The sequence below is a fragment of the Archocentrus centrarchus genome, chromosome 6 (genome assembly GCF_007364275.1).
Source record: "Archocentrus centrarchus isolate MPI-CPG fArcCen1 chromosome 6, fArcCen1, whole genome shotgun sequence".
NCBI classification, from domain to species: domain Eukaryota; kingdom Metazoa; phylum Chordata; class Actinopteri; order Cichliformes; family Cichlidae; genus Archocentrus; species Archocentrus centrarchus.
This window is the reverse complement of record NC_044351.1, coordinates 18,568,149-18,592,299: the sequence shown is the minus strand read 5'-3', so window position 1 is coordinate 18,592,299 and position 24,151 is coordinate 18,568,149. Positions and strand designations below refer to the sequence as shown.

General features: G+C 42.4%; 1 protein-coding gene across 1 annotated transcript; it reads left to right on the top strand.

The window, feature by feature from the left end:
* The first annotated feature begins 2,528 nt into the window (after positions 1-2,528).
* On the top strand, positions 2,529-23,790 carry smad6b (SMAD family member 6b). The gene is made up of 4 exons (XM_030731098.1): positions 2,529-4,072; positions 6,945-7,001; positions 9,098-9,175; positions 23,072-23,790. Exons 1-4 carry the CDS (start codon positions 3,283-3,285, stop codon positions 23,611-23,613), a joined length of 1,467 nt encoding a protein of 488 aa, XP_030586958.1. The 5' UTR covers positions 2,529-3,282; the 3' UTR covers positions 23,614-23,790.
* The last annotated feature ends 361 nt before the right edge of the window (positions 23,791-24,151 follow it).

Below are 24,151 nucleotides of genomic sequence, written 5' to 3'. Positions count from 1 at the left end.
GACAAGACATACTTAAGATTAGGTGCCAGAATCGTGGAGAGGTCAGTCAGCAACCTGTTGTGTGTCCAGCCAGTGTGAAGGCCACCATCTCTGAAAGTTTCATTTCTGTTTGCTAAAACAAGCTGCTGTAAGAGGTTTATGAGTTATAAAAAGCAGAGAGGGTTTTCTAAATAACTATGAAAATATATTAGCATGGGATGTCTCAGTAATACATAAATAGTAGGAGTTTCTGAAACCAAGATCCAAGCACTGTACTGCAGTCCCATCTTCCCGTACCGATACCAGTGTAGAGTTGTTATTACTTAGTTAAAGTGTTGCAAAAGTATTACAATACAGTTTAGACAGTACACCCTTGTTATACACACTCCCAAAAGAGTCTCAAAAGTAACTGGACAAGCAGTTTCATGGGCAGGTGATGCCTGTCCCCTCATTATTCTTTGACAAATTAAGCAGATAAAAGATCTGGAGTTAATTCCAAGTGTTGGAATTGGATTTGATAGCTTTTCACTGGAACTGAAATATGAGGCCCAAAGAGATGTTAGTGCAAGTGAAAAACTAAAATAAACTTACCAGAGACGCAGCAAAGACCATTATATTGTAAGGTAAAGACCTTTCAGTAATTACAGACAAGACCCCACCAGTCAAATCAACCCTCTATGAATAAACACTTGGCAACAGGGGAAAGGAAAAGCTCCCTTTTAACAGGAAGAAACCTCTGGCAGAACAAGGCTCAGGGAGGGGCAGTCATCTGCAGGGTCACCTGATCCAGCCCTAACTATAGGCTTGATCAAAAAGGAAGGTTTTAATCCTAATCTTGAAAATAGAACTTGAGAACACTCTCAAGGTGGTAGGCGTATCATTATCAAGACCTGGAATTAAGAGAATGGAAATACAGAGGGCTTACAACAATGCGCAAACTACTGGTTACAGTCAAACACAGGAAGGCTTTGCCAGAAATAATCTGCACAGTCCTGCAAACACAAAACAAAAAAGCCCATTGTACAGATGAAACCAAGATTAACTTGATGGAAATGTATGATGGGAAGATAAAAGTATGGAGAAGGTGAGAAACAGCTCATAAACTAAAGCACATCAAATCATCAGTCAAACATGGCGGAGGCAGTGTTATAACATGGGCAGGGTCTTTTACTGCAGGCATGTATGGCTGCCAGTGGAAGCAGGTCTCTAGTGTTTATTGATGATGTGACTGCTGATAGAAGTAGCACAATGAATTCTGAAGCATATGCTCAGATTCAGACAAATGTAGCAAAACTGAGCAAACAGCACAGATAATGACCCAAAGCATACTGCAAAAGCAACCCAAGAGTTTCTCAATCAAAGAAATGGGATCAGTCACCTGATCGCAATCCAAGAGAAGCTTTTGGTTACTGAGGACAAAACTAAAGGCAGAAAGACCCACAAACAAACAGCAATTGAAGGCTGTAGAAAAGTTCTGGCAGAGCATCTCAATACAGGAAACGCAGGATTTGGTGATCTCCATGGGTTCTAGACCTCAGGCGTACTTAAGGACTTAAAGACCAAAATGTCCGAAAAGCCAAATTGTGCTCATTTGAAAACACAAAGCAGCCAGAAAACCAGCTACATGGGCCTAGGTAAGAAACTGAGCCCAGTATAATATATATAAACTTTCTAACTTGACACAATTCTTCATGCTTTTTACATACTTAACCAAGCAGTTGAAATCGAGAGTATTTTGGTGCTTCTCATCAAAGCTAAAATTTCATCACGTGTAAATTACTGTGATCAGCGTTATTTTTATTCCCACCCAGCAACGCAATAAATGTGGTGTCATTACAATGCTGTAGAAATATTGTGGATTTTCAGCAAGAAATGTGCTTCATTCTTAATAAGGTCAATGGGTCAAAATTTACATCTAGTGCAGAATCTTCCTGTCAGTCATCCTATGTAATTTCCACTGAGGCTTTGCATACTCGTGTAGTTTTATTATTTATTAATGTCTGTTTAGGTAAAGACAGGCTGGCCGATGAGTGTCAGCGCCATTATTCTTGTATTATTTCGTTTTATGTTATGTTGATGTTTTGTCTTCACTCTTTATAATCTCCCTAAAGCTTATAAGATTTATTAGATTTCCCAACATTTTTCAGGTGAATTCCACGTTTATGAGTCTTAAAAAAAAGAAGAAGCAGAAAAAATAAACAATGAAAATAACCAGCCTCTTCAGTGCAGAAAAAAAAAAACACACAAAACAAAAATGTATGCATAGAGTTTCTCTTTTTTTTTCTGTAAAAACTTTACATACTGCATGCAGTGGATGTAAATAAGTTTTTATAACTTTAACTTAAAAAGAGAGATGGGTGTTTCGCCTTTAAGAGTTAAGAAACTTGAAACCTTGTTTGCGCAACAATCAGTGCAGCTCAGCCGCCAAAGTGTCTAGACTAGCACATGATGGTAGTCAGCCAATGGCTCCACCGCTCTCCTCGGGGGCCCCGTGTATATGTGTGTATGTGTGTGTGCGTGTGTGTGTGTGTGAGGAAGAGGGGGGGGAGAGAAAGAAAAAGAGCGAGAAACGGAGAAAGAAAGGGACCTGGGCTGCAGTTTGGTTTAGATGTGAGCAGAGAAGCAGGAACTCTATTCAGCCCCGGATTGATCGGCTTCATAAAGCTCATTTCGGCACGCATGGATGTTTTGTTTGGATTTTAAAAAGAGAAGAAGTGCACTGACATCTCGAGAAGACGGCGAGGATCCTGACTTGTGGTGCATATTCTTTGGATTAAAACGCATCGAAGTACCTCATGCTCTACGTGCCGGTGTAGAAAGTAGAACTGGGGTTGTTAAAAGTCGGGAACTGTTTCAGGCTGCGAGTTGCCGTCTTGCTTTGAAGGCTGCTGGCTTTGGATTATGTCAGAGTTTATTTCTTTATGTTTTTATGTATTCTGATTTTAATTCGCTATTAAGAATTATAGGCTGTAAACAGTCCATTCCACAGCGATCCTGGGAAAATAAGCCACAGTTTCATAGCTTGGTTATCTACAATATAATCGGCTGAATGAATGCCTTTTGATCGGAATACTGCAGTGCATTTGTTGCGCGGTTTTGTTGTTGTAGATGCAACAAAATATCCTTCACTCTAATGTTGCGGTTTTGCCACCAATGCTCGTCACTTGGCTGTGCATGCATTGCACGGCATTTCATCGTTATTAATGTTTTGCAACGACCGGAGAAGTATCGTTAATATTAGGATATCCGTACAATAATAATAATTTAAAAAAAAAACAACCTTATAGATATTCAAGTTGTCGTATGTTCAGGACGAAACGCTCAGGTCTTGTGCGGCGACTCTGGAGAAGCCGTTTGATCCCAGATAAAGAAGGGGAAGATGGAATTGGCAAAACTGGTGAGAGCTGTAGAGACGATCTGTTCAGCTACAACCCAGAGAAAATTCCCAAAACGGAGTTCAGACCGATGACCCCTAGCGGGTCTCTTGTCGGGGACATAGGGGGTGTGTGCCCCGTGGAGAGCAGCGGCTTGAGGGTCACGTCGGACCAAGATGGGGGTGCCGCGTGTGCCCAGGAGCAGGGGAGCCCCCGCTCGATACAGGACAGCGAATGCAGGACGGTGACGTGCTGCTTATTTAAAGACCGGGACCACTCCGAGCTTAGGGGTCCAGAGACGGCTCAGGGCACCGGGGATCCAGGGTCGTGTCACTTCGGGCTGAGGAACCTTGGACCTGGAGACAGCGGCTCTCCCGAGGCGCAGGAGGCGATGCCACGCACGGTATTAGAGCAAGAACTGAAATCAACCGCATACGCTCTTTTAAAAAGGCTAAAGGAAAAAGCGCTGGATACTTTACTGGAAGCAGTGGAGTCCAGAGGAGGGATGCCGAGCGACTGTGTTATGATTTCACGGACAGAGCTGAGATTGGGCGGCCATGTGGCATCCCCACAGCTGCTTGTGTGTAAACTGTACCGCTGGTCTGACCTCCAACACTCTGCCCAGCTCAAACCGCTCTGTGAATGTAAGAGCTTTGGTGCCCTGGACAGTCCAACAGTATGCTGCAACCCCTATCACTACAGTCGACTCTGTGGGCCAGGTAAAAGCATCTGCCACACAAACTGTTTGCGTGTAGTAACATAAAGGCCTGCATGGTAGCTTAAATGATAAACAGCTATTGAACATCTGGGCATCTACACTTGCTTTTGCATGAAGAGATTCCTCAAAGCTGGCTCTTTATTTCCACTTTGACACGTCTTTACCTCAGAATATGCCTCTTTTCTTTAAACCCAAGTACATTCTGAAGACACCTGCAACTATTTCGTTCAAATTTCGAAATTTTCCAGGTCATGTTGCAGGTACAAGCAGAAGACAGCATGATTGTAATTAAAAATAAATAAATAAATAAAAATAAAAGCCCTGAAAAACTTTGGCTGCCACATTGCTTTATTTGTTCTGTGCTGTCTGGCTTAGTTTCATGCTCAGAGATAGAGAAAGGTTAGTCATTTGATTAAATAGTTAATGATTACCAAAGTCATCTTTACTAGCAATGTGAACATAATAAGTGTGAGAAAGGGATATGCATAAAGATTTGACAAAAAGCATAAATGTGGGACTATTCAGATTATACTTTGGGTACCTTTTATTACATTTGATCAGTGTTTGTTGACAACATGTCAAAATTTGTGCAAATTATTCATTAGTTTATTGTGCTTGTTAGTTTTGACCTATATAGTAGAATCTGAGCAGTTGTGTTGTTGCAGCGCTCACTTCAATGGCCTGTGACATCGAGTTTCCAATAAGGTTTGCTTGTTTGTTCCACTGTCCATGTATACAGTACTCTGTGTACTGTATAGTGTGTCTGAACAAGTCAGTGCCTTCAGTGTGATTGCCAGTACCTCTGTTTTAACTTTTTGCATATGACATGCATGTGGCTGTTTAGAGTTGCTCAGAGGTTCAGATTTGCTGCCATGTGTCACTTTAAGTGGCGTGTGCTGGAGATTAAGCTTTATTTCCACAATCAATCAGCTATCTATGGCAGAACCTCCCTGACCTCTATTAAACAGATTAGATTTTGGCAGTGGATGGGGTCTGCGATTTGGAAAACCTTAAATGCAGGGTCACTCGACCCCGCTGACCCAGTGACAACGCCTGGTATCGTGTAAAGATGCAAGCGTCAGTATTTCTGTCCCTTCACTGGCACAGGAGGAGGATTTTCCATAACATCCATGTTTACTAGAGCCAGCTGGCTGTGACAAGCCCTTCAAAGTCACAAGTTTAACAATATCAGAATTCATATCGAGCAAATGGGGGAAACCAATGCAGATTTTGGCTGTCTTGTCCCAACATGCTGTCCAAATCGATCAGAATTGATTATATGTAGCCTCAAGTTTGCTGACAAACCTTGGTATTTATTGGTTTGAATAAGATGTGTTTGATAGACAGGATTATGACATTTGTTCCATCTGCTGAACTGGATGTGAGGCTACCCTGTGTGAATTTTTTATTTCATTTTTTCCCACTGAAACTACTGAGATGAATTATAAGGAGAGGGAGAGAGGCACATACCCCAAATTGGGATTAAGGCTTGTAGTAGACATAGCTCACATGCGCTCATGCATGGCCCAATAGAGCTGGTATTTCTTTCACACTATTCACGAAGGGGGGCTTTGAATCAAGACCTTAATCACTGGGTTTTGACAGTGTTTGCAGACGGGGCTGTAAAAAACCTGAATTTTACAGGGATAAAACTGAGTAAAACAAGCTGATTTTAATTTAAAAAGAAGTCAGCCCTTTGTAGAACTAAACTAAAAATGCAACTATAGTTCAGTCTACTCAAGATTTATCTAAAAATATACCATTCCAAGTTTTAGGCGTGAGTTTTTAAGGAATAAAACTTTATATAATGTGAGGTAGAGAGCTTGGATTGGAGCGGACAAAAACTTTTCCCCTTTATTTTGCCAGGCATTATGCTTTTCGAATGAGATCAGTTTCAAGTTGCGCTTTAAAAGCCCTTTTGTCCTGAGGAGGTCCCCTCATGCTATTTAGGTGAAGGAGTGGTGATAATATACAGTTTGCATACTACTGGCGCCAGACTGACTAGCTGTGTATCTGAGTGACTGAGTTCAGATCCTGGCAATTACTGCCGCCACTCTTAAAGGACCCACTGCTATTATGCTTTTCTCCTTCCCATTTTCCCTGTAGGCGAGGTCACTGTGTGCTCACAAAGTTTTCTTTCCTTTGTGCTTTCCTTCTTGTGCAAGTTGCTTTCTTTATTTCTCCTTTTTTTATTGGAGAACGTTCAAGGCTTTTTAACAGAATGAAAAAAAAGAGCAGAGATTTAGTTGTAAACACTAACTAAAAGTTATGGTTAGTCTGTGGTCATACTAATGCCTGCTTAACTTTATTAATATGTGCTTAAATAACAGAAACAAATGAAGGGAGTGTTCTGCATTGTCTTTATTAGCTTTTTAACTAGCTTTCGAAGAAAAATGATTTGATTTTGTCGATTGTGCAATCCCCTGTTTTCTCTGAAATGTTGTGTGTTGAAGCTTCTCTCGTGTCTTGATTTTAGCTGTGTACCTGTGCTACGCTTCTTGCTTTTACTGAAAAAACTCAGCATGACTTCACACAGAATATAATGTCTGGATAGGTCTTTGATACTGGAACATTATCTAAATACTAGATCATTATATGTATAAGCCTGTGTAAAGTATAGTGTACACAAAGCCTTACATTTACCAGCCTCTAAACATTTACACCGGTGTCAAAAGCATTCCCCTCCTGAAGCAGCTTTCTTTCTTACATCAAATTAGTCCTTGAAGTCCAAACACTGTATTGCAGATGTTAGATCTTCTAAAACCCAGGTCGTTCAGTCCATATTTACACATGACTGACTGACTGACTGAAGCTGGGGATCTTATGTTTTTACCCCCCCATAAGGTTATTGACATCACTGTTTTGTGTTACAGAGTCACCCCCACCCCCTTATTCGAGGCTTTCCCCTAATGAAGAACACAAGCCACTGGGTAAGTGATAAACACACAGCTGAACTCCACCTCAGTCGAATCATCTTTATCTGCATTCTGCTGTTAGCATTTGCTTCTCTGTGTTGTGATTGTGAACTGTGAATAATCGTTAATGACTGATCGATAGTGATTTTTTATTTATAATAATAATTAAAGACCGCTGGAGCCTGGAAATGGCACGGTCAGTCGCTGTTTTAACAGGAAGGAACACGAATGAAGTAATGTGGAGAATTGTAATGGCTGTAACAGGGCACCGTGACTGGCAATTTACATGGTAGCTTTGAGATGAGACCTGTGCCAGCTTGTGGTATAATGTCAGCATGCCAGCCAGAGCCGGGGCAGATAGTATGGTGTGGGAGACAGAGGTGCGGCCCACATTATTAAACCCTGCTCAGTATGTATTTGCATCTTGCTGATGATCTAGAATTGCTTTAAATTCCTTTGGATGGGTTGATTGAATTGAATGATATAATCACATTGGCATTTTTTTTTTTATATTACACGTCATAATAATTTAACCCATTTCTAATATTGCTGTTTTTGAATCACTTAATTATTTAAGGCTACTGAATTGGTTTAAATGCAGTTAAAATTTTGGTAATTTAATTTTACGTCACTCAAAGTGTTTCATTAGTGCATACAAATGTATCCATGTAGAAGCAATCGTGACGGGGGAAAGAAGGAAAAATTATTTTATTATGCTAAACAAACAGTGGTTTAACTTTAAATTTTCCAAGACACTTCAGGATCTAAGTGGTGTGCAAGGCAAGGACAGAAGTATCAGAACAGACTAAGAGGAACTTAAAGTAACCAATGACTTCAGGCTGTAAAACCTCGCCACACTCCACTCGAAAAATGTATGAAATTTGCCTTGTTTGTGCTCAGTCTGTAGAGTCCCGGGAGTCTCATTGACTGAGTGAGAGGCTAAACCTCGGCTGTAATATGTTCAGTGTAGGAAGGACAACACATACATGACAAAAAGAACACCACCTACCAACAAGAATCAAACATGGAGAGAGTCCCTGTCTTATTGGACTTTAAAGGACTTGAACCTTGAATGTCTTTAAGTGGGCATCATAGTTTTGAATCAAATCCCACTGGCAGTTTTAAACTTGACTTATAATTCTGTGTTCAGTGCTATAGGACGCTACACTGCTGCCTAACTTGTGACTTCCCAGAGAAGTAACTATGTGTTATGGCAATGCAGGCCACTTAGTAGTAATATGCCATGTAAACACCATGTATTGATTAGCACATGGTTAATAAATGTTATACAGCTGTTACACAATTACTAGGCTGTAATTGCATCTACCCCACAATAATAATGAAACAGCTAATCCCAAGGTTTACATTACATTACATGTTATTTTCAAACTGTGCATAAACTTCTTCTGAAGTCTCCTCTTTTACCTTCATTTCAGTTAAAGTAATTGTTAAATATTTATTATCTCCAAGCAGCAGAGCAGTGCAGACACACCGGTACACAGGTATAAATGCAAACAATGACATCGCCCCACTATGTCTTGGGCTCTACACAGGACTATAAATCAAGCTTTGTGTAGGCTTTAAAGAAAGCAGTGGCAGCATTAAAAAACAAATATTAGTGAGCTGGAAGCATTTACACATGAGGAGGGGGATAAAATTAATAAAGAGAGTTGTCAGGAGATTGTAAGACTACCGTAATAACTTTAATGCTTATTGGAGGACTCAAAGACCAAAGGATAATGTTCCTAAACACTGACTTTGGGGGCTGGCTAATTTTGCTCATGAGCCTTCTTTTTTTTTTTTTTTTAAAATCTTTATTACTGTTAAGCTCAACATTGTGTCCTCAGAATAACGTAAATATGCTGTAATACAAAGTACCTAACTTTCTACCAATGCAGGGTTTATGTAGTTTTATTGCAGGCATTAGGTTAGCTAATTATCTTGCTAGCCCACTGTCATTCATGCATATGAACAATAAATGTTTGAACAATGTTGCAGCTGTGCTGTATGTACTACACAAACTACACCACCGAGTCTGTGGCTGCTGATACGTAAGAATATGGATTACTTGTTAGTAGATCAGGGCTTGATTTCTGCTTTATTCCCCACAGATCTGTCAGACTCCACATTGTCTTACACTGAAACCGAGGCAGCCAGCTCACCAAACATCACACCAGGGGAATTTTCAGGTAGGTGTCTTTTTACTCACAGCGGGCCATCTCTGAATAAGCAGAAATTGATTAGTGGATGGTTAAAATACCTGAAGGGCCAGCCTGTAAATACAAAAGTAAACGGAACTTTTGTAGGCACAGTGGATGATTTTGGGTGGTCAAATGTTGTCTGTGTGGTTTGTGCATACATGGATTTAGCTTTTAATCTTTTAATGTCATGCACTATAAGAGATTCCACATTTTCAGCTATATTTTATTCCTGACTTACATTTTAATGTATGTGTGAGCAGCTGTTTAAAGTAGTGGCACATCATTACTATGATTGATTCTAACACTTTCTGGTAGATGAAGTGATCCATGTGGTAAAGATCAATTATAAACAGATTAGGCGCTTTGCTTTCTTCCCCGAACTATGATTAAAATTGATAGTTGGAGTAATAAAGACCATCATTCAGTTGTAAATAAGAGATAAATGTTGTTCACGCTGATGTGCTTTCCTGTGATTGTCCATGTTTCTGCACAGTTGTCCATGTCTGAATGTATAAAGTTAAATACGAATACTTGCATGGGTGAACCATAACATTTTCACTGTAATAAATTGGAGGGCTTTGACTGTTGCATCGTCCTGTTTTTTTGGCTTTGAAATGCCTAAATTAAGTCGAGCTGGAAAAAATTTGTCTGGCGTGTACTTTAATGACAGTTGAGTGCTGTTCTCTGTGCAGAATTGAGTGTGTGACAGAGGTTTCATTTTGATGTTGTATTTTATTCTTTCTCATTAAGGACCATTTCAAGCTTTAAACTCCAAGCTTTAAAGATAAAGGTTTCATTGTGAGCGGTGCAGAGGTTCAGTGGGGCGTGTGCATTGGCTTCGGAGCTGGCCTCCCCTCCTCTGTTTTTCTTTCAGAAATATTTGAGTGGGATCAAACTGTAATAAGATCCAAGCTTGCTCAGAAACACACACAAGCACACGTAGTTGTCCACATGCGTGTGCGCAGACACACATACAACCCTATCCAACCTTCAGCCTGGCTGTAAATGGGCTGCAGGGAGGGGTGGGTTCACGGAAATGGAGTTGCTCCTGTGAATGGGGCCACACCAAAGGAGGCAAGTAGAAATTGCCCTGTCCTGATTTGAAATGAAACACTCCTTTCTCATGACTTATAGTGAGCATGCCTCCCCTTTCATGCTAGGGTCACAGCCAGCATGCGCAGTATCATGTGGACAGGGAGTCAGACCCCTCGTTTCAGGGACTTTAAGGGAATTGCATTTCCTGTTAAGGGGTCTGCCATGGCTCAGAGGCCTGGACACTGAGAAGTTGACATGGCTACCTGGCAGTGAAGCATTCAGTCAGTGAAGGCCCCCTCCTTCCCAGCACACAGGCTGTCACCACCTCAGCATGGCCTGGCGACACTCCCTGAGTCAACAAATGAGGGGCTTGTCAGAGCGCGCACCACAATTCCTCAGAGACTCTGGTGAGGGAGGATCTAGACATGCTAGGCTTTGGTTTCTTCCAACTGTTTGTACAGGCCAGGCCAGATCATTCAGCAATAGCTGTGACAAACTCTGCAAAATGAACTCAGGAAAGAGAATGACCAGAACCCAGCAGGGTGTTTTTCTATAGTAAGACGTTTCTTTGGTTTTTAGATACAAAAGCACTTCCATGTTGAGTAAAAGATAAGCATCAGCATCTCGTCCACAATATAGAATCTCCACCAAGAATTAGCCATATTCCATCATAACACCACAAGCTTGAAGGCCTCCGTATAAAGCCTGCATACAATAGTTCTGATTTAACGTGAATGCCTGTAATGCATATCGTCAGGTTATCTTCTGCATAACATGCTGCTGACCTGGAGATGACTTTCCCTGTGAATCCCCCTGCAGCTTAGGTAGAGAAAGTGTCTGTGTGTAACCAGAGTTGTGTGGGATCCAGACTCCACCCCTCAGGCTGGAACAAGTAAACCTCTTAAAAGCAAGTCTGGGGGGCACTGGATGGGTGGAGTGTAGTCAAATAGTCAACTAGAGTTTTGCAGCCCAGGGCTACAGAAAGACCCACTGAGCATTCTTCTGCATCACACAATGGCAGAGAAACAGATCGGAACTGGTTGGTGTGGTAGATAAGCTTATTCTGCCACTTTACAGAATATATTCAGATGAATTTGAATGGATATACTTGTTCTACTCCAGGTTATTTAGGGCCTTGTTAATATGCCATTAATTCTGTGTTCTGAGGTTCCTGTTAGAGTTACGGTTATAGTGCAGATACATTTATCTGAATCCTTCTGGTTGGTTCATGCAGTTGTGTAATATGCTAAAACGACATTTGGACTGTCACCCTGTTATGTCAGTTTACATCGAGAGTGTGCCCAGCTTTTTAGTAGATAATGTACCTTAGTGTGTGTGTGTGTGTGTGTGTGTGTGTGTGTGGTTTGCTGGTGCTGCCCTCGTATTCTGCCTGCACATGTTTCCTCACTGCCTGGGCCTTGTTGTGTGGACATCAGTATAAAGCCCTTTGAAGCAGATCTCATTGCTTCCTGTATGACTGTCTGAGGGGGTGTTTCTGCACATTGACTTTATTATGTCAGTCACATTGTCTCTGACATTGGGGGCTCTTTATGCTTGTCACTGCTTCATTATATTGCTGTTCTGAGCAGCTGTAAATGTGAGGTGGCAAGCCAAGATTTTTTTTTTTTTTTGCACTGGTACTTATTTCAGTCACTGAAGATACATTTTTTTTGGTTTTTGGCTCTTTTCTGAGTAACAGTTACTGCATGTAATGATTACCATATTTACAATGATTTATGTGCAATGAATGATGCCGAACTTCCCTTTGTTTGAGACTGTTCTAAGACCATGGCTCCAGTCTGCCTATATTTATCAGCCATTAGAGGGGTGTCCTCAAGTAAACTGCTGGAATTTGTCAGTGTAAGACATTGTGTAAAGGGTCATGTTGCTGTGAGTTGACATCACTGATATAAGTGGGTGGGCTCTCTCAGATTTTGGTGGTTAAGTGACCAGAGGACATGTGTAGTGACAAGGGTCCTTTTTTTCATTTTTCTCTTTTCTTCCCCTTTGAATGAAGGGAAGTAGGTGGAGGGAAGCACTGACTGAAAGTTGCTGCTGAAGGAAAGAGGACATCAGCAAGTAGTCATGGTTCCCACACAATAATCATAGATTGCCGCTCTGTGTCTGCCACCCTGTCTCTGATGGAGAGACCAGGGATGCCTAGATGTCTTGTCTGCAGACAACCGCTGTCTCAGGTCCACTCTGGTATGGACTATTTCTTTCAGGCAGAATGAGGCAGTTAGTAGATAGATATCAGCAACAGATTGCTCAGGGAATCTACAGCATACAGTACACAGGTTCAGGGAAGGAAAATTGCCATTTGGAATACTTTTGTTTATGTCATTTCAAGTCTCTTTTTTCTTTCTTTGTGTTCCCGTATAAATCAAGATGTACACCTACACATATTCACATGTAAAAGCTAAGCACATTAAATTGCTCTGTCTGTTCTAATCAGAGCTTGTTTCATGAGGAGGCAAGCACTAAGCATCAAACCCGTCCCTCTGTCTGTGTCAGAGACAGTGGAAATGCATGGAATAATTAGACAGTCTAATCAAGGCATGTGATGCTTCTCTTGATTAGAGCAGATTAGACTGGACACATTCCTGTTGATCTGACTTCGAAGGCATGTGATTCCCCTTGTGCTAGGATCTAATTAAAGTGAAATTAAATAAATTAAAAAGCATGTCTACTGTACCAGCCCGTTCTTATCAGACGGTGTCAAATACTACCATTTTGTCAAAGCCGCTGGCATCCTTTGGTGACTGTCCTGTGACACACTGGGCTATGGCAGTAGTGAGGCAAGTTTTATACTCCCAACTCATCATCATACATACTGCACCAACTATACAACTATACCTAGCCAGTGAGTGGGAAGTTAAAATAAAAACCAAGTGCAAATAAAGGAAAAGAAGGTAATTAACAGGATACAAACCACAGTCTCCTCTCAGGTAAATTTGGATAAGCTAGAGTCTCCTTTACTTTTTTCCGTCAGCCTAATTGTAATCCTGAGTTGCATCATATAGACATACTCTTTTGAATACAAATAACTGTCATCTTGCATCTCTATCATTTGTGCATAACTTTGTATACAGAGTATATAATTCAGACTGTGCAGACATCTAAGCCTTCTTGGTGTAGCAGCAGTACCCTGACACTGCTTTGCGCAGGCAGAGGTATAGTCTGGTAGAGCTGCATCAGCATGTTAGCTATGTCCCCCTCCCTTGTCGAGGCATAAGACCCTTGCTCCATCCTAAAGACCCCAGGCTGATAGAGTCCCGGCTCATCTCCCCCTGCAGCCTGGCTCATGGCCTCAGGTTTCCACCGCAGCCCAGAGCCTTCCCAGCGCCTGGCCGCCCACACTCCCTCAGGAGCCCGAATGCTCCAGGATACGGGATGTGGAAATAATGTGACTCGAGTGCTTCCACCCTGCCTCCCGAAATCAGGTTTTGCGGATTGTTTATTTGAGGGGAAGGAGGCCTCAGACAAACATCCTGTTTTAAAAAGCTGCCTGGGTTTTGTAGCACTGCTGGGCGGTGAATTGCCCCTTTGACAGCGGGGAGAGACTATGGAATGTTGAAGAGAAGGCCAGCATCTCAGGGGACATGAGGGGGCTCTCCTCACCCGTTTGTCTTGTCCAGTTTGCAGAGTCCATTTTAGGCTGGGGGTTTGGAGGGCTGCAGCTATACATCCTGAAGGGTCTCATGCTTTATTCTCTATGCAGCAGTGTAGGGCCTGTACCCACAGTCCTCGTCTCAAGTATCCGTTCCTGTCCTGGGAAGCTGGCTTCCGTTTCCCCTTACGTAACACACATACACATAGAAAAAAGAGCCATTGATAAGAGCGATAAGGCCATTTTTCATTTTCCCTTTCTCAGCATTGTTAGACTGTGGTGTGACAGAAATCTACTTTCAACTTTTTCTGGCTTGAGTTATGACACTGAGGAGTCTCAGTAGAGTCCAACAGAGGTTTGTGTCGTTTATGGAGGGGTTGTTGTATGTATGATATTATTACAGTGTGATTTATTGCGTCTCTTATGTGCAAAAGGAACTTTTCTGGCCATTGTATATTAATAGTTTTAACTTTATGTTTACAGCCTTTTGACTCTGTTTGACCTAAGCTAATATTTACAGCATTTAAAGGAAGCCTTCAGTTTATAGGAAAGAAATCTTCCATGTGTAGGCTGCCTGTGTTCTGCAGCGGAAATAAAAGTTTGATGTAAGCACTTTTTTTTATCTTCTTTGGTTGTCACTGAAAAGCAGAGGAGTCTAGTTTGCACTTAGTAGAGGTTTGTTAAAATTCTGATTTGTTTTGAGTGTTCATTTTCAGTTAGAATTGCCAACACAGGTCCTAGATGTGGTGAGGTAATGTGACCTCTGTGTGTGGAGTGAAAGCCCTGCTAATCGAAAGCAGTCCTTCACATGTCAACAGAAACTAACCTGCTGAGCTTAGTATCTAACTGTCTCAGTTTGGCAAGCCAGTGTGGTGCCAGTGCTGCCGGGTGTTTGATTAACTTAACTAAAGGACTCACAGATAAATCTACAGCCTCATACCTGACCGAGGCTCTAGGCTCACAGTGCTGTCCTTGTCATCGGATTTACAGAGTGGACTGTGTTTCTTTTTAGGGCTTACCACACAGAAAGTACAGTTAGTAGAAATAACAGGAGGTGTGCTCAGTGTGCTATAATTTTTGCCCCATATTCTACCTTAGCAAATAAAGTGAGTGAGCTAATCCTGACATGTGCTCAGGGAGGGCTGCCATTGCCATCTTCACTCCCTTCACACCGCAGCGCAGCACCAGCCTCCACCAATAGGGCCATTCATTCAGCTTGGGGCAAAGGGTTAGAGCAACAAATAAAGAGCGTGCAATGCCATTAAAAATGTATGGAATGTCCAACTGTTAGTTTAGCATTTTAGTGTGCCTCCCCTCAAAGCTGAGAGGGGGAACAATACTCCATTTGAGCAGGGCTCTGTAAATGTGCTAGTCTTGCATCGCCTGGCATAGAGTAGCGAAGGAAGTGCCAGTCGTGGATGCTGTTTTTATTTTCTGACCATTTCACCCACAATTATAAATCTAGATACTGGCCAAGGCCGGCTACGATTCAGCCTGTGGCCTGATTGTGAGCAAAAATAGATTTAAGATTTTTTTTTTCTCCCCCCCCCCCCCCCCCCCCCTTCCTTCCCAGAGGAGCATCGACAGTTGTGCCTAAACCTATAGCTGTCAGTATTTTTAAAACTCAGAATAGCCAGCACATTCTTTGAGCTTTGAGAATGCTGTGTGGATTAACTGTAGGGGCCCATGTCAGTTGACATCTCTACATGAGCCCCTTACTGCTGGAGGGAAAGGGATAGGTCATTGTGGACTGGTGAACAGTAAACTGCTAGTGTTTCAAGGCCTGGCTAATTTTCTCTTTACATGTAAAATGAGAAAGAGTGCTTAGAATTTTTTCCCCCTCTTTCCTTATCTTGAACAAGATCTACTGGAGCTATATCTTCATTCCATTCCCCTGTCTTAGCATGGGGCCATAGACATAATTTGGAGCCTTTCATCTTGTTCCTGCCTTTTTATATCTGACAAGAAAACCTTTATTCAAGCACAATTTGACAAAGCAAATTGTGCTCTGAGATCGAGTTTTTGCAAGTAGTAGTTATTACAAGTTGTAAACATGCTTATGTGAAAACTCTCATTTATTATGTTCCCTGGGGAAAACTGTATTTACTTTTGTCGTGTGTTTAACTTATCTTTTATTTGTGTGCATTTCTAAAGCCTTGGCAGTGTGGCGCAGTACGTGCAGTCAGCCTGTCGCATTTCAGGGTACGGTTTAGATTAGAGGTCTGGCTGTAGCTTCCCCCTCTTCCCCTCTCTGTGACTGCCAACACATAATTTACTTAATGAAATCCTGCCATTCCCTTTAGCTTCAAGATTTTTTGCAGATGTTGACAGGGAAGGACTTTGTGAATTATTGGAAATGTTCACTCCTGCATTTTTAATGAATGTCTTGCTTGTTGTGAACGGGCTGACTTATCGGAGATGGGCGAACAGTTGTCTTTGTTTGGGGAGCTGGTGTCTGCATGCCCACGGTGGAGCAGTGTGGGTTACACCCAAGCAAGTGTTGTGATTGAAACAGAAACTCTGGTGCCACATTATCCTGACAGAACACATTCTCCTCACAGACTCTGATCCACTGGGCCAATCAATAGAAAACCATTGTTTGAACGGCAACCGTGTCCATCATAGCTGCTCCACCTCCCGGCCTGGTGGAAACCAAATACCTGGCTTTCGCCTTAAATTAGTCAGAGTAACATAACTCGTAATAATAGAGTTCCTTGTTATTGCTCATTTGAAACTAAGCGTTCAACATAGCTTGAATACATGTGCTAGTTAAAGTCAGTTTTCTCTTTTGGTGTAGAATCTCGGTTTTCCCAGAAGAGAAACACAAACTAGAGAAAATTTGTCTATGTTTCAGACAGCACACCTGAAAGTTTTTTGACTTAACGTGTGATGTCACTGCTGAGAATGAACCAAATGAAAGTCTTAAAGGATGAGGAAGAGATCAACCTTCTCGCTGCCCCCCCAAACACACACACACACACACACACACACACACACACACACACGCACACACACACACTCCTAACCAGGGTAGGAAGTTAGGAGGCACAGCGAGGGGAGGGGTTCAGGAATGTGCAGGGTCTCCTCCGCTCAGTCGCTCCAGCCTACTTGGCTCAAACCTCCCTCACACACTAGCAAACAAACACATTCACACTTGTGCACACACAAACAACACACAAAAAGATAGGTTGTATGGGGAGGTGAAAGAGCACAGCCACCCAGCAGGATGTTGGCTGAGTGCTTTGCTTTCGATGCTCACTCAGACTCCGCTGGCCTTTAAGGCTGCCTGTAGATATGACATAGTCACAGATATCCCCCACAGCTTTTACGTGCCCTGAAAGACTCCTGTAGGCCTCACTTGGATCACCACCATCATTTGTGCACTATGTCGCTGACACATTGCAGAGCTTTGGAGGAAACTTGGAGGAAATGAGCAGCACATTTTCTTCCCCTGAAAAAAAAAAAAAAAAAAGGAGCCTTTTCTCTCAAACCAGCAGCCTCACTGATGCGCCCAGACGGCTCCTCCGTATTAGCCGCCTTAGCTTCCTACACCCACTGTTGTTTATTGATTTAATTTATGGATTCTGTTAGTTATCTGCTATCAAGGGTGCAGCACTTTTCCTCCCCCATGGGGTCATCCCAAAACAGAAACAGAGGGAAAGTGAGGAGGAAGCGGATGACAATGTAAAGCATTCCCATTGTGACCAGAAAGGCTTGGTGATTGGATTCAGTTTCCTGGGCTCCCACATTGTTGTTTTGTTTTTTTTTTCCCCAGCATATATCTCTGTGTCTATATAGCTTGTTCTCTCTCAGCAGAGAAAGGCCAGACCTCAGGGAGAAAAATCCATAGACATGTAAGAGCAGCTCCAGTTAGCATGTCTGTGTGATAAAGCTGACTTTGATGGCAGTGATAATCCAGACGCCAGTCTAAATGTGTCCTACTCAGGGGTTTTAGTCAGCCTGTGGAAGCCATTGCCTACAGAATTAAAGCCATACCATACTCTGATCTGGAGGGAGGGGGTTGCTTAAGTTCTACTTTGTAGTTTAGTTGTAAAAGAAATCAAACAAATGTAGGAGTGATGGAGCAGGAATGCATAATAAAAAAAATACACACACACACACACACACACACACACACACACACACACACCTCAATCCTTCCTTTCCACCATCCATCAGTTCACTAATACAGTCTAATAGCTTGAGGCACAGAATGAGAGATTGCTCCCCCTCCTCCCTTCAGTCGTGCTGCACAAAAAGTCTGGCAACAGTGTTTTTCTTTTCCTGTTCAGCAAAGTTTCGGAGGAATGACTGCATCTCTGCTAGGCTCTCCGGATTAGGAGAGATGAAGTATAATAGGGGTGGCCCTGGAGCTTGGTGGGGAGATGTTAGCACGGAGGGGAAGCTGTTGTTTGTCTGCCTGTCCCTGACACTCGGCCTCCCATTCATCTCACTCCAAGGCTGCGGAGCAGTGTTTACCCCAGGGCAGCTCTTTTCTGCTGCTCCCTCTGCCCTTTTTTTTCTCCCTTCCCTTTTCATGCTGTCTTTAAAAGCATTACTGGATGATCATCAAGGATTGCCACTGAAACTTTCAAGCCCTCGTTTTTGTGTACTTAACAGTAATTATCCAGACTCGCCCTGGAGTGCAGGTTGATCTCCTTTTTTGTTTTTTTTTTCCAAATGTAAATCTGTGTTTAAATTATGTTTAACACAGGTGTACTTAAGGGCTATGTGAATGGCATGTTTGGCTTCTGTTATAGCATTATAAATATGTCATCCATTTTTTTGCTGTTTCTTTTGCTCTTTTGCTGTATTGTTACATCCACAGTAGCCAGTTTTGTTGCTTTTTTGAGCTTGGAGGTATATTTCGGTAATACTTTTGTATTTTTGCCCAAGTTTTACTTTTAACAGGGGTACTGTAATGGAGTATTTTTATGTTTCAGTTTGGCTACTTCTCCATTTCTGTCTCAACCACAAAGAAATAAAAAATAGATTTTGCTTGGACCACTTGTAGTTGACATTTCACTTTTCTTTTTTTTTTTTTGCATTCACTTGAGCATGCATAACTGTTAGCACTCTAACTTCCAAAGAACTGATATAAGTCCATGTTTGTTGACAGATCTCATGTCCTGTATTTGATACTCGGAATTTCTCCAATCGGAGAGGCCACAGGGAAACAGAGAAATGAACATTTTCCTCATGGTCTCCATGGAGAGCACATCTTGTTATGGAAATCAAACACACCAAATTCTGGCTGTTGGAGTAGCGTTTGTTAGATATCTCTGTTTACTGTGTGACTGTACCTCTGAATGAAGTATGTGCAGATACAGGCGTCCTCAGCTACTCTTAATTCCCTAAACTGTGCGAGTTGGCTTGCTACATTTCAAATCTGTTTTCTTAACGGAAAGCCAAACACAGTCTGTCCTTATCATATTCTACAATACCAGACTAGATGCTTTTATTCCACATACTGTGTTTCCTGTTGGCCATGGAAACATTTAGAGATCAAATACCAGCAGATTTATGGATCTCTACTTTTTTGATGTGAGCCTGGTTATGTAAGACTTTAAACTTGATCAGCTCCATCATATGCTTAGCTCATTGCCTCTGGCTGCAGGAATAGGAAGTGTGGCGTCCATCCCGTGGCGGCGTCCATTGACTCTGAGACTGACACTAAGAGGAGAGGCTTTTGAGAATAAAATAACAATAATAACATGCGCTACTATTCTAATGGGTAAACGGAGCTGTTAAAAGGTGGCAGGGTTAAATGGATGCAGAGCACTTGTAATTGCTCCCAGCCATCATGGCTCCACCCTGAGCAGAACCTCATGCAGCCCAACATGGAGCCTAAGAGAGTTGGGTGTCCATGCTGTGGCTAAAAGGGAGGGAGACACAACCATTCATTTCACCTCCTCTGAACTGCCTCTCTGATGTCTGAACTTTAAGGTTTGGTCTGAGTCTTGGTCTGGCATGTATCTACATAATTTTATGACTAAATACTACTAATTAAATCCTCATTCTTCCTCTTATATCAGTTTTGTAGAAAAGCATTTGCAGAACATCCAAATCTGGTTCTGGAGTATGTAAATCTGCAAATGCCATCTTGACATTGTAGCATGTTTTTTTTTTTGGGGGGGGGGCTTTGTAAAAATGTCATGGCACTCAATAAATCATATGGTGGCAGTAGAGCAGGTTAGCAGTGTTTCTGCACAAGACAAGCACTGAAAAATGTAGTCAGGTTGAGGCAGACGTGCTCATTTATCCATTACAAACAAATGTAGGACAAAACTATAAGCATGCATGCTGTTTTGTTTTCTCCCACAATCCAAACAGACGTGCGCGAAAGCACACGTAGACACGAAACACAACAGAGAAACAGGAAAAAGCATAGCTCTTTCTGTGCTCACTGTCTTCCGTCAGGCTCAGGCTTAACATTAAATACATTTTTAACCTTTGTCCTGCTCATTCCTCTTCCTGATCCTCATAGTCTAACTATCTTTGTTCCAAGCTATGTGTGAAAACTAGATACTATTGACCAGATTGTTTTTGCTTTGTTCTTTCCATCCTAAGAGAAGGAGACAGTAGCCATTTGGTCTTTTGTGTTTCTGTGCGCAGTTTCAAAGTGAGTTTACCTTGATGTCTGGGTTCCATTTGATTTGACACAATGGAGGGCCATAAACGAGTTGAGGCTGAGTTCTTTGTGTGGCCAAGCCGTGCAGCAGTAAAAGCTGAGCTCGGAGTGGAGGAGCTGGAGTGTGGAATTCACTAATGGCACATGCATGTTGGGGCCCCTGAAGAGAGGGGGTCATTTCAGCCATCAGTGTGTGCGCAAACACACAGAGAGCCTGTCTGCAGTTTCCCCCCCACCTCCACACTTCCCCACTCACTCACTCTTTTCTTCCCCCTCCATAACACAGAAAGCCTTGAACCAGCAGGCGTTTTGTCTGTGCAAGTCTGGTCAACGTTTTGCTAATCTTTGTATAAACTTTACTAGTATGGGTCACTCAGCAGAAAGGTTTAGTTGGGTAGGAGGTGAACAAGGCATTTTGTTGCTGTGTGGATCTGTGATGCTCCACCTTAAAGGCGTTTGTTAATAGGGTGGGCGGTCATTAAGCTCTGAGAGCAGAGGGACTGAAAGGAATGGGGCCACAGGCCCAGGCTTTAAATCCTCTGTGCCAATAGACTCTCTGAAGCAAAATAATGGCATCACTCTGTGTGTGAGTTAATGGGAGCTGATAGCATGAAGGCTGGGGGGTCAGCGGGTCACAGGCTTGTGCTAAGTTGTCAGGGAGCTGAATGCCGTCCCTGGGCCCACAGCAGGGGGAAGAGCTGGCTGGAGGGGGAGGGGGACCCCCTGCCTGGCCCTCTCCCGTCACCCCCACTCTTGTGGAATGTGAGGAAGACCAGGGAACAGGAAAAAGAGGCTCCTTAAAACCATGGTTATGCTTGACACATTGGTCACTGCTCACACGTACTGTGACGTCAGAACAGCTGCATAACCGCTGAAACTTGTGTTTGAAGCGCACTTCGCTCGCTGCAGTCTCATCCTAAACTTCAGATGTGCTGCTGCATCACTGAAAAAGAAATGGAAGATGTCAAAATTGATCAGGGAGGCTAGCTTCCTGCAGAATGTCTTATCTTCTCCAGCTGTTGCAGCAGTCTAAAGCCTTATTTATGGTGACTGCATTGATTATGTTGCATGTCAGCTATGACATGCATCACCATTTATGCAGCTCCTTGAAGTGCACCAGACTCAATTCAGTCTTCCCCTGAATGACAAGTGTCACTGCTCAGAAAAACCTTGTGCATCAGCGCTGGTACAAAACTGGAAGAATTCAAAACAGGAAGCAAAGCAATTGTAAAAAAAATTTTTTCCAGAGTTTCATCTTTTCAAGCTTTTGCAGCATCTCCCTCTCTGTAAACAGTGAATCTCTGAACTCTTGCACTGATAAATCATTGAAATGGCAGTAAATGTGACAATTGTTCACTTGTGTATTCAACTCAGCCTCGTGCGCCAGGCTACTAAAATTGTGAGGGCACAGGTCAAAACGACACCAAAGAGCAGGGTCTGCGTTGTAGTTGTGACGTCATTCTTGGTGGGCGTTGCTGTTTGCGAGCACGACTGCAACCGTAAACCAGGTGTTCCTCTCTGCCGTCTGGGAATCCCAAATTGATGTACCTGTAGAGATGGACCTGCTCACAGATTCATGTCTCAAGCACAGCCACACCTTGCTGCAGGTTACAAAAAGTCAGAATTAACTACCACAACTAATGATTTCAACTTTAGTGCATCATGCTGTGCATAACTATGATTAAGGCAAAAATGAACTGGAGTCAGTCTCCAGGATGTGAAAAAATGTAACTGTTTTTTTTCTTTCACTCTTTGTCTTCCTTATCCACTGGCCTCTGTCCTCTCCTTGTGCCACAGATTTTATGAGTAATATAAATGTAAGACAGCTTTGAGCAGCTTCTAAACGTAGTCAGCAGTGTGTGTGTGTGTGTGTGCGCGCGCGCATGGGGGTGTCTCTTCAGTATGGTGAAGATCGAAGTCTACCTTGGGAGCAGTAATTCACTTTGGAGTGCTGAGGGCTGTCACTGAAAAGATTTCACAGACTGCAGCCATGAAAACTGAATTAAGAAGCTGATTTAGTGGACTGTGATGTTTAGTAATAAGAAGCCAGGTTTGTTTCCATTGCTAAAAAGAACAAAAAGTTCTTAAAATGTGCAAAACATTTTTTTTCCCCCTGAAGTTGTAACTGTGTCCTTTATTCCACTCTCTACATACTGTACTTGAAAGATTTTCAGAGGGAACACTGAGTGTAATCTGTATTTCATTTAAGTAAACAGGATTTGTTTTGGAAGTTCATGTGTGACCAGCAGCTATGCTGGGTGGTCAGTGTTTAATCCCTACAGTGCCCTCTCGAGGTAAAGTGGGGAAGTGCATGTCTTCAGCTGGACTGACCTCGCTACACCCTCCACCCCCAGGATATGTATAGTTGCGCTGGTGTGTGTGTGTGTCTGTGTGTGTATGTGTATGTGTTGGACAGAAGTCCATGCAGTGGTATTTATACAAGGCTTAGATTTCAATACAGTGCCTCCTTCAGTATTTATAGCGTAGCCATCTGCTCTGAACAATAAAAAGACATAGTTAATCCCTTAAAACTCAAACCTTCCTTTTTATTAGCCCTGTTTACATTTGTTTATGTTTTGTGTAATGGTCATTTCTCTGTCTCTTCTAGATGCCAGTATGTCACCTGATACCCCTAAGCAGAGCCACTGGTGTAACGTGGCGTACTGGGAGCACCGGACACGTGTGGGTCGCCTCTACACAGTGTACGAGCACTCCGTCAGCATCTTCTATGATCTACCTCAGGGCACCGGCTTCTGCCTGGGCCAGCTCAACCTGGAGCACCGCAGCAGCACCGTTCAGCGTACAAGAGGCAAAATCGGCTTCGGTATACTCCTCAGCAAAGAGCCAGACGGCGTTTGGGCATATAACCGCAGCGAGCACCCTATATTTGTCAACTCCCCAACTCTGGATGTGCCCAACAGCAGAACTCTGGTGGTGCGGAAGGTGATGCCAGGCTACTCCATCAAGGTGTTTGACTATGAGCGCTCGTGCCTTCTGAGGCACACCACAGAGGCTGACCTCTTGGATGGACCCTATGACCCCAACAGTGTGCGCATCAGCTTTGCTAAGGGCTGGGGCCCCTGCTACTCAAGACAGTTCATCACCTCCTGCCCCTGCTGGCTGGAGATTCTCCTCAACAACCACAGATAACACAGATGGACCCCACAAACTATCCCAAATATCATCTACCTAGATTTAATATAAAGTTTTATATATTATATGAAATATATATTATACTTGTAAATACGGAGTCATTTTTACAATGTAACTATTTATGTATGGTGCAATGTGTATATGGACAAGAGGAAAAAAAACGGAAAATGCACTTTGGCATATATATATATATATATATATATATATATATATATATATATATATATATATATATATATATATATATATATATATATAAAGAATCTTTCAATACCAACTTGAGAAATTATACAGCAAAATTAGGATGAGCCTGGATTTGGTGTATAGTTTTCATATACTATTAATATCCAGACAAAAAGCTAACACCATTCACACATTGATAATAAAGTATTCGCATAATGATTTTCTGTGCTTGCTCTGTTAGCTCTTTACAATCAGTAATTCTCTATAATTTATTTTCACTGTTAGAGAGGACCTATGTGGCTTCTCTCTCATCTCAGGCACACACACACAGTTACACTGGTGGATGCTTATA

Excerpts from the sequence above, each read along its gene's own strand:
- smad6b (XM_030731098.1), top strand. The coding sequence starts at position 3,283 with ATGTTCAGGACGAAACGCTCAGGTCTTGTGCGGCGACTCTGGAGAAGC. Across the intron at positions 4,073-6,944 it reads CAGTCGACTCTGTGGGCCAG|AGTCACCCCCACCCCCTTAT; the intron begins GTAAAAGCATCT and ends TTTGTGTTACAG. Across the intron at positions 9,176-23,071 it reads CACACCAGGGGAATTTTCAG|ATGCCAGTATGTCACCTGAT; the intron begins GTAGGTGTCTTT and ends TGTCTCTTCTAG.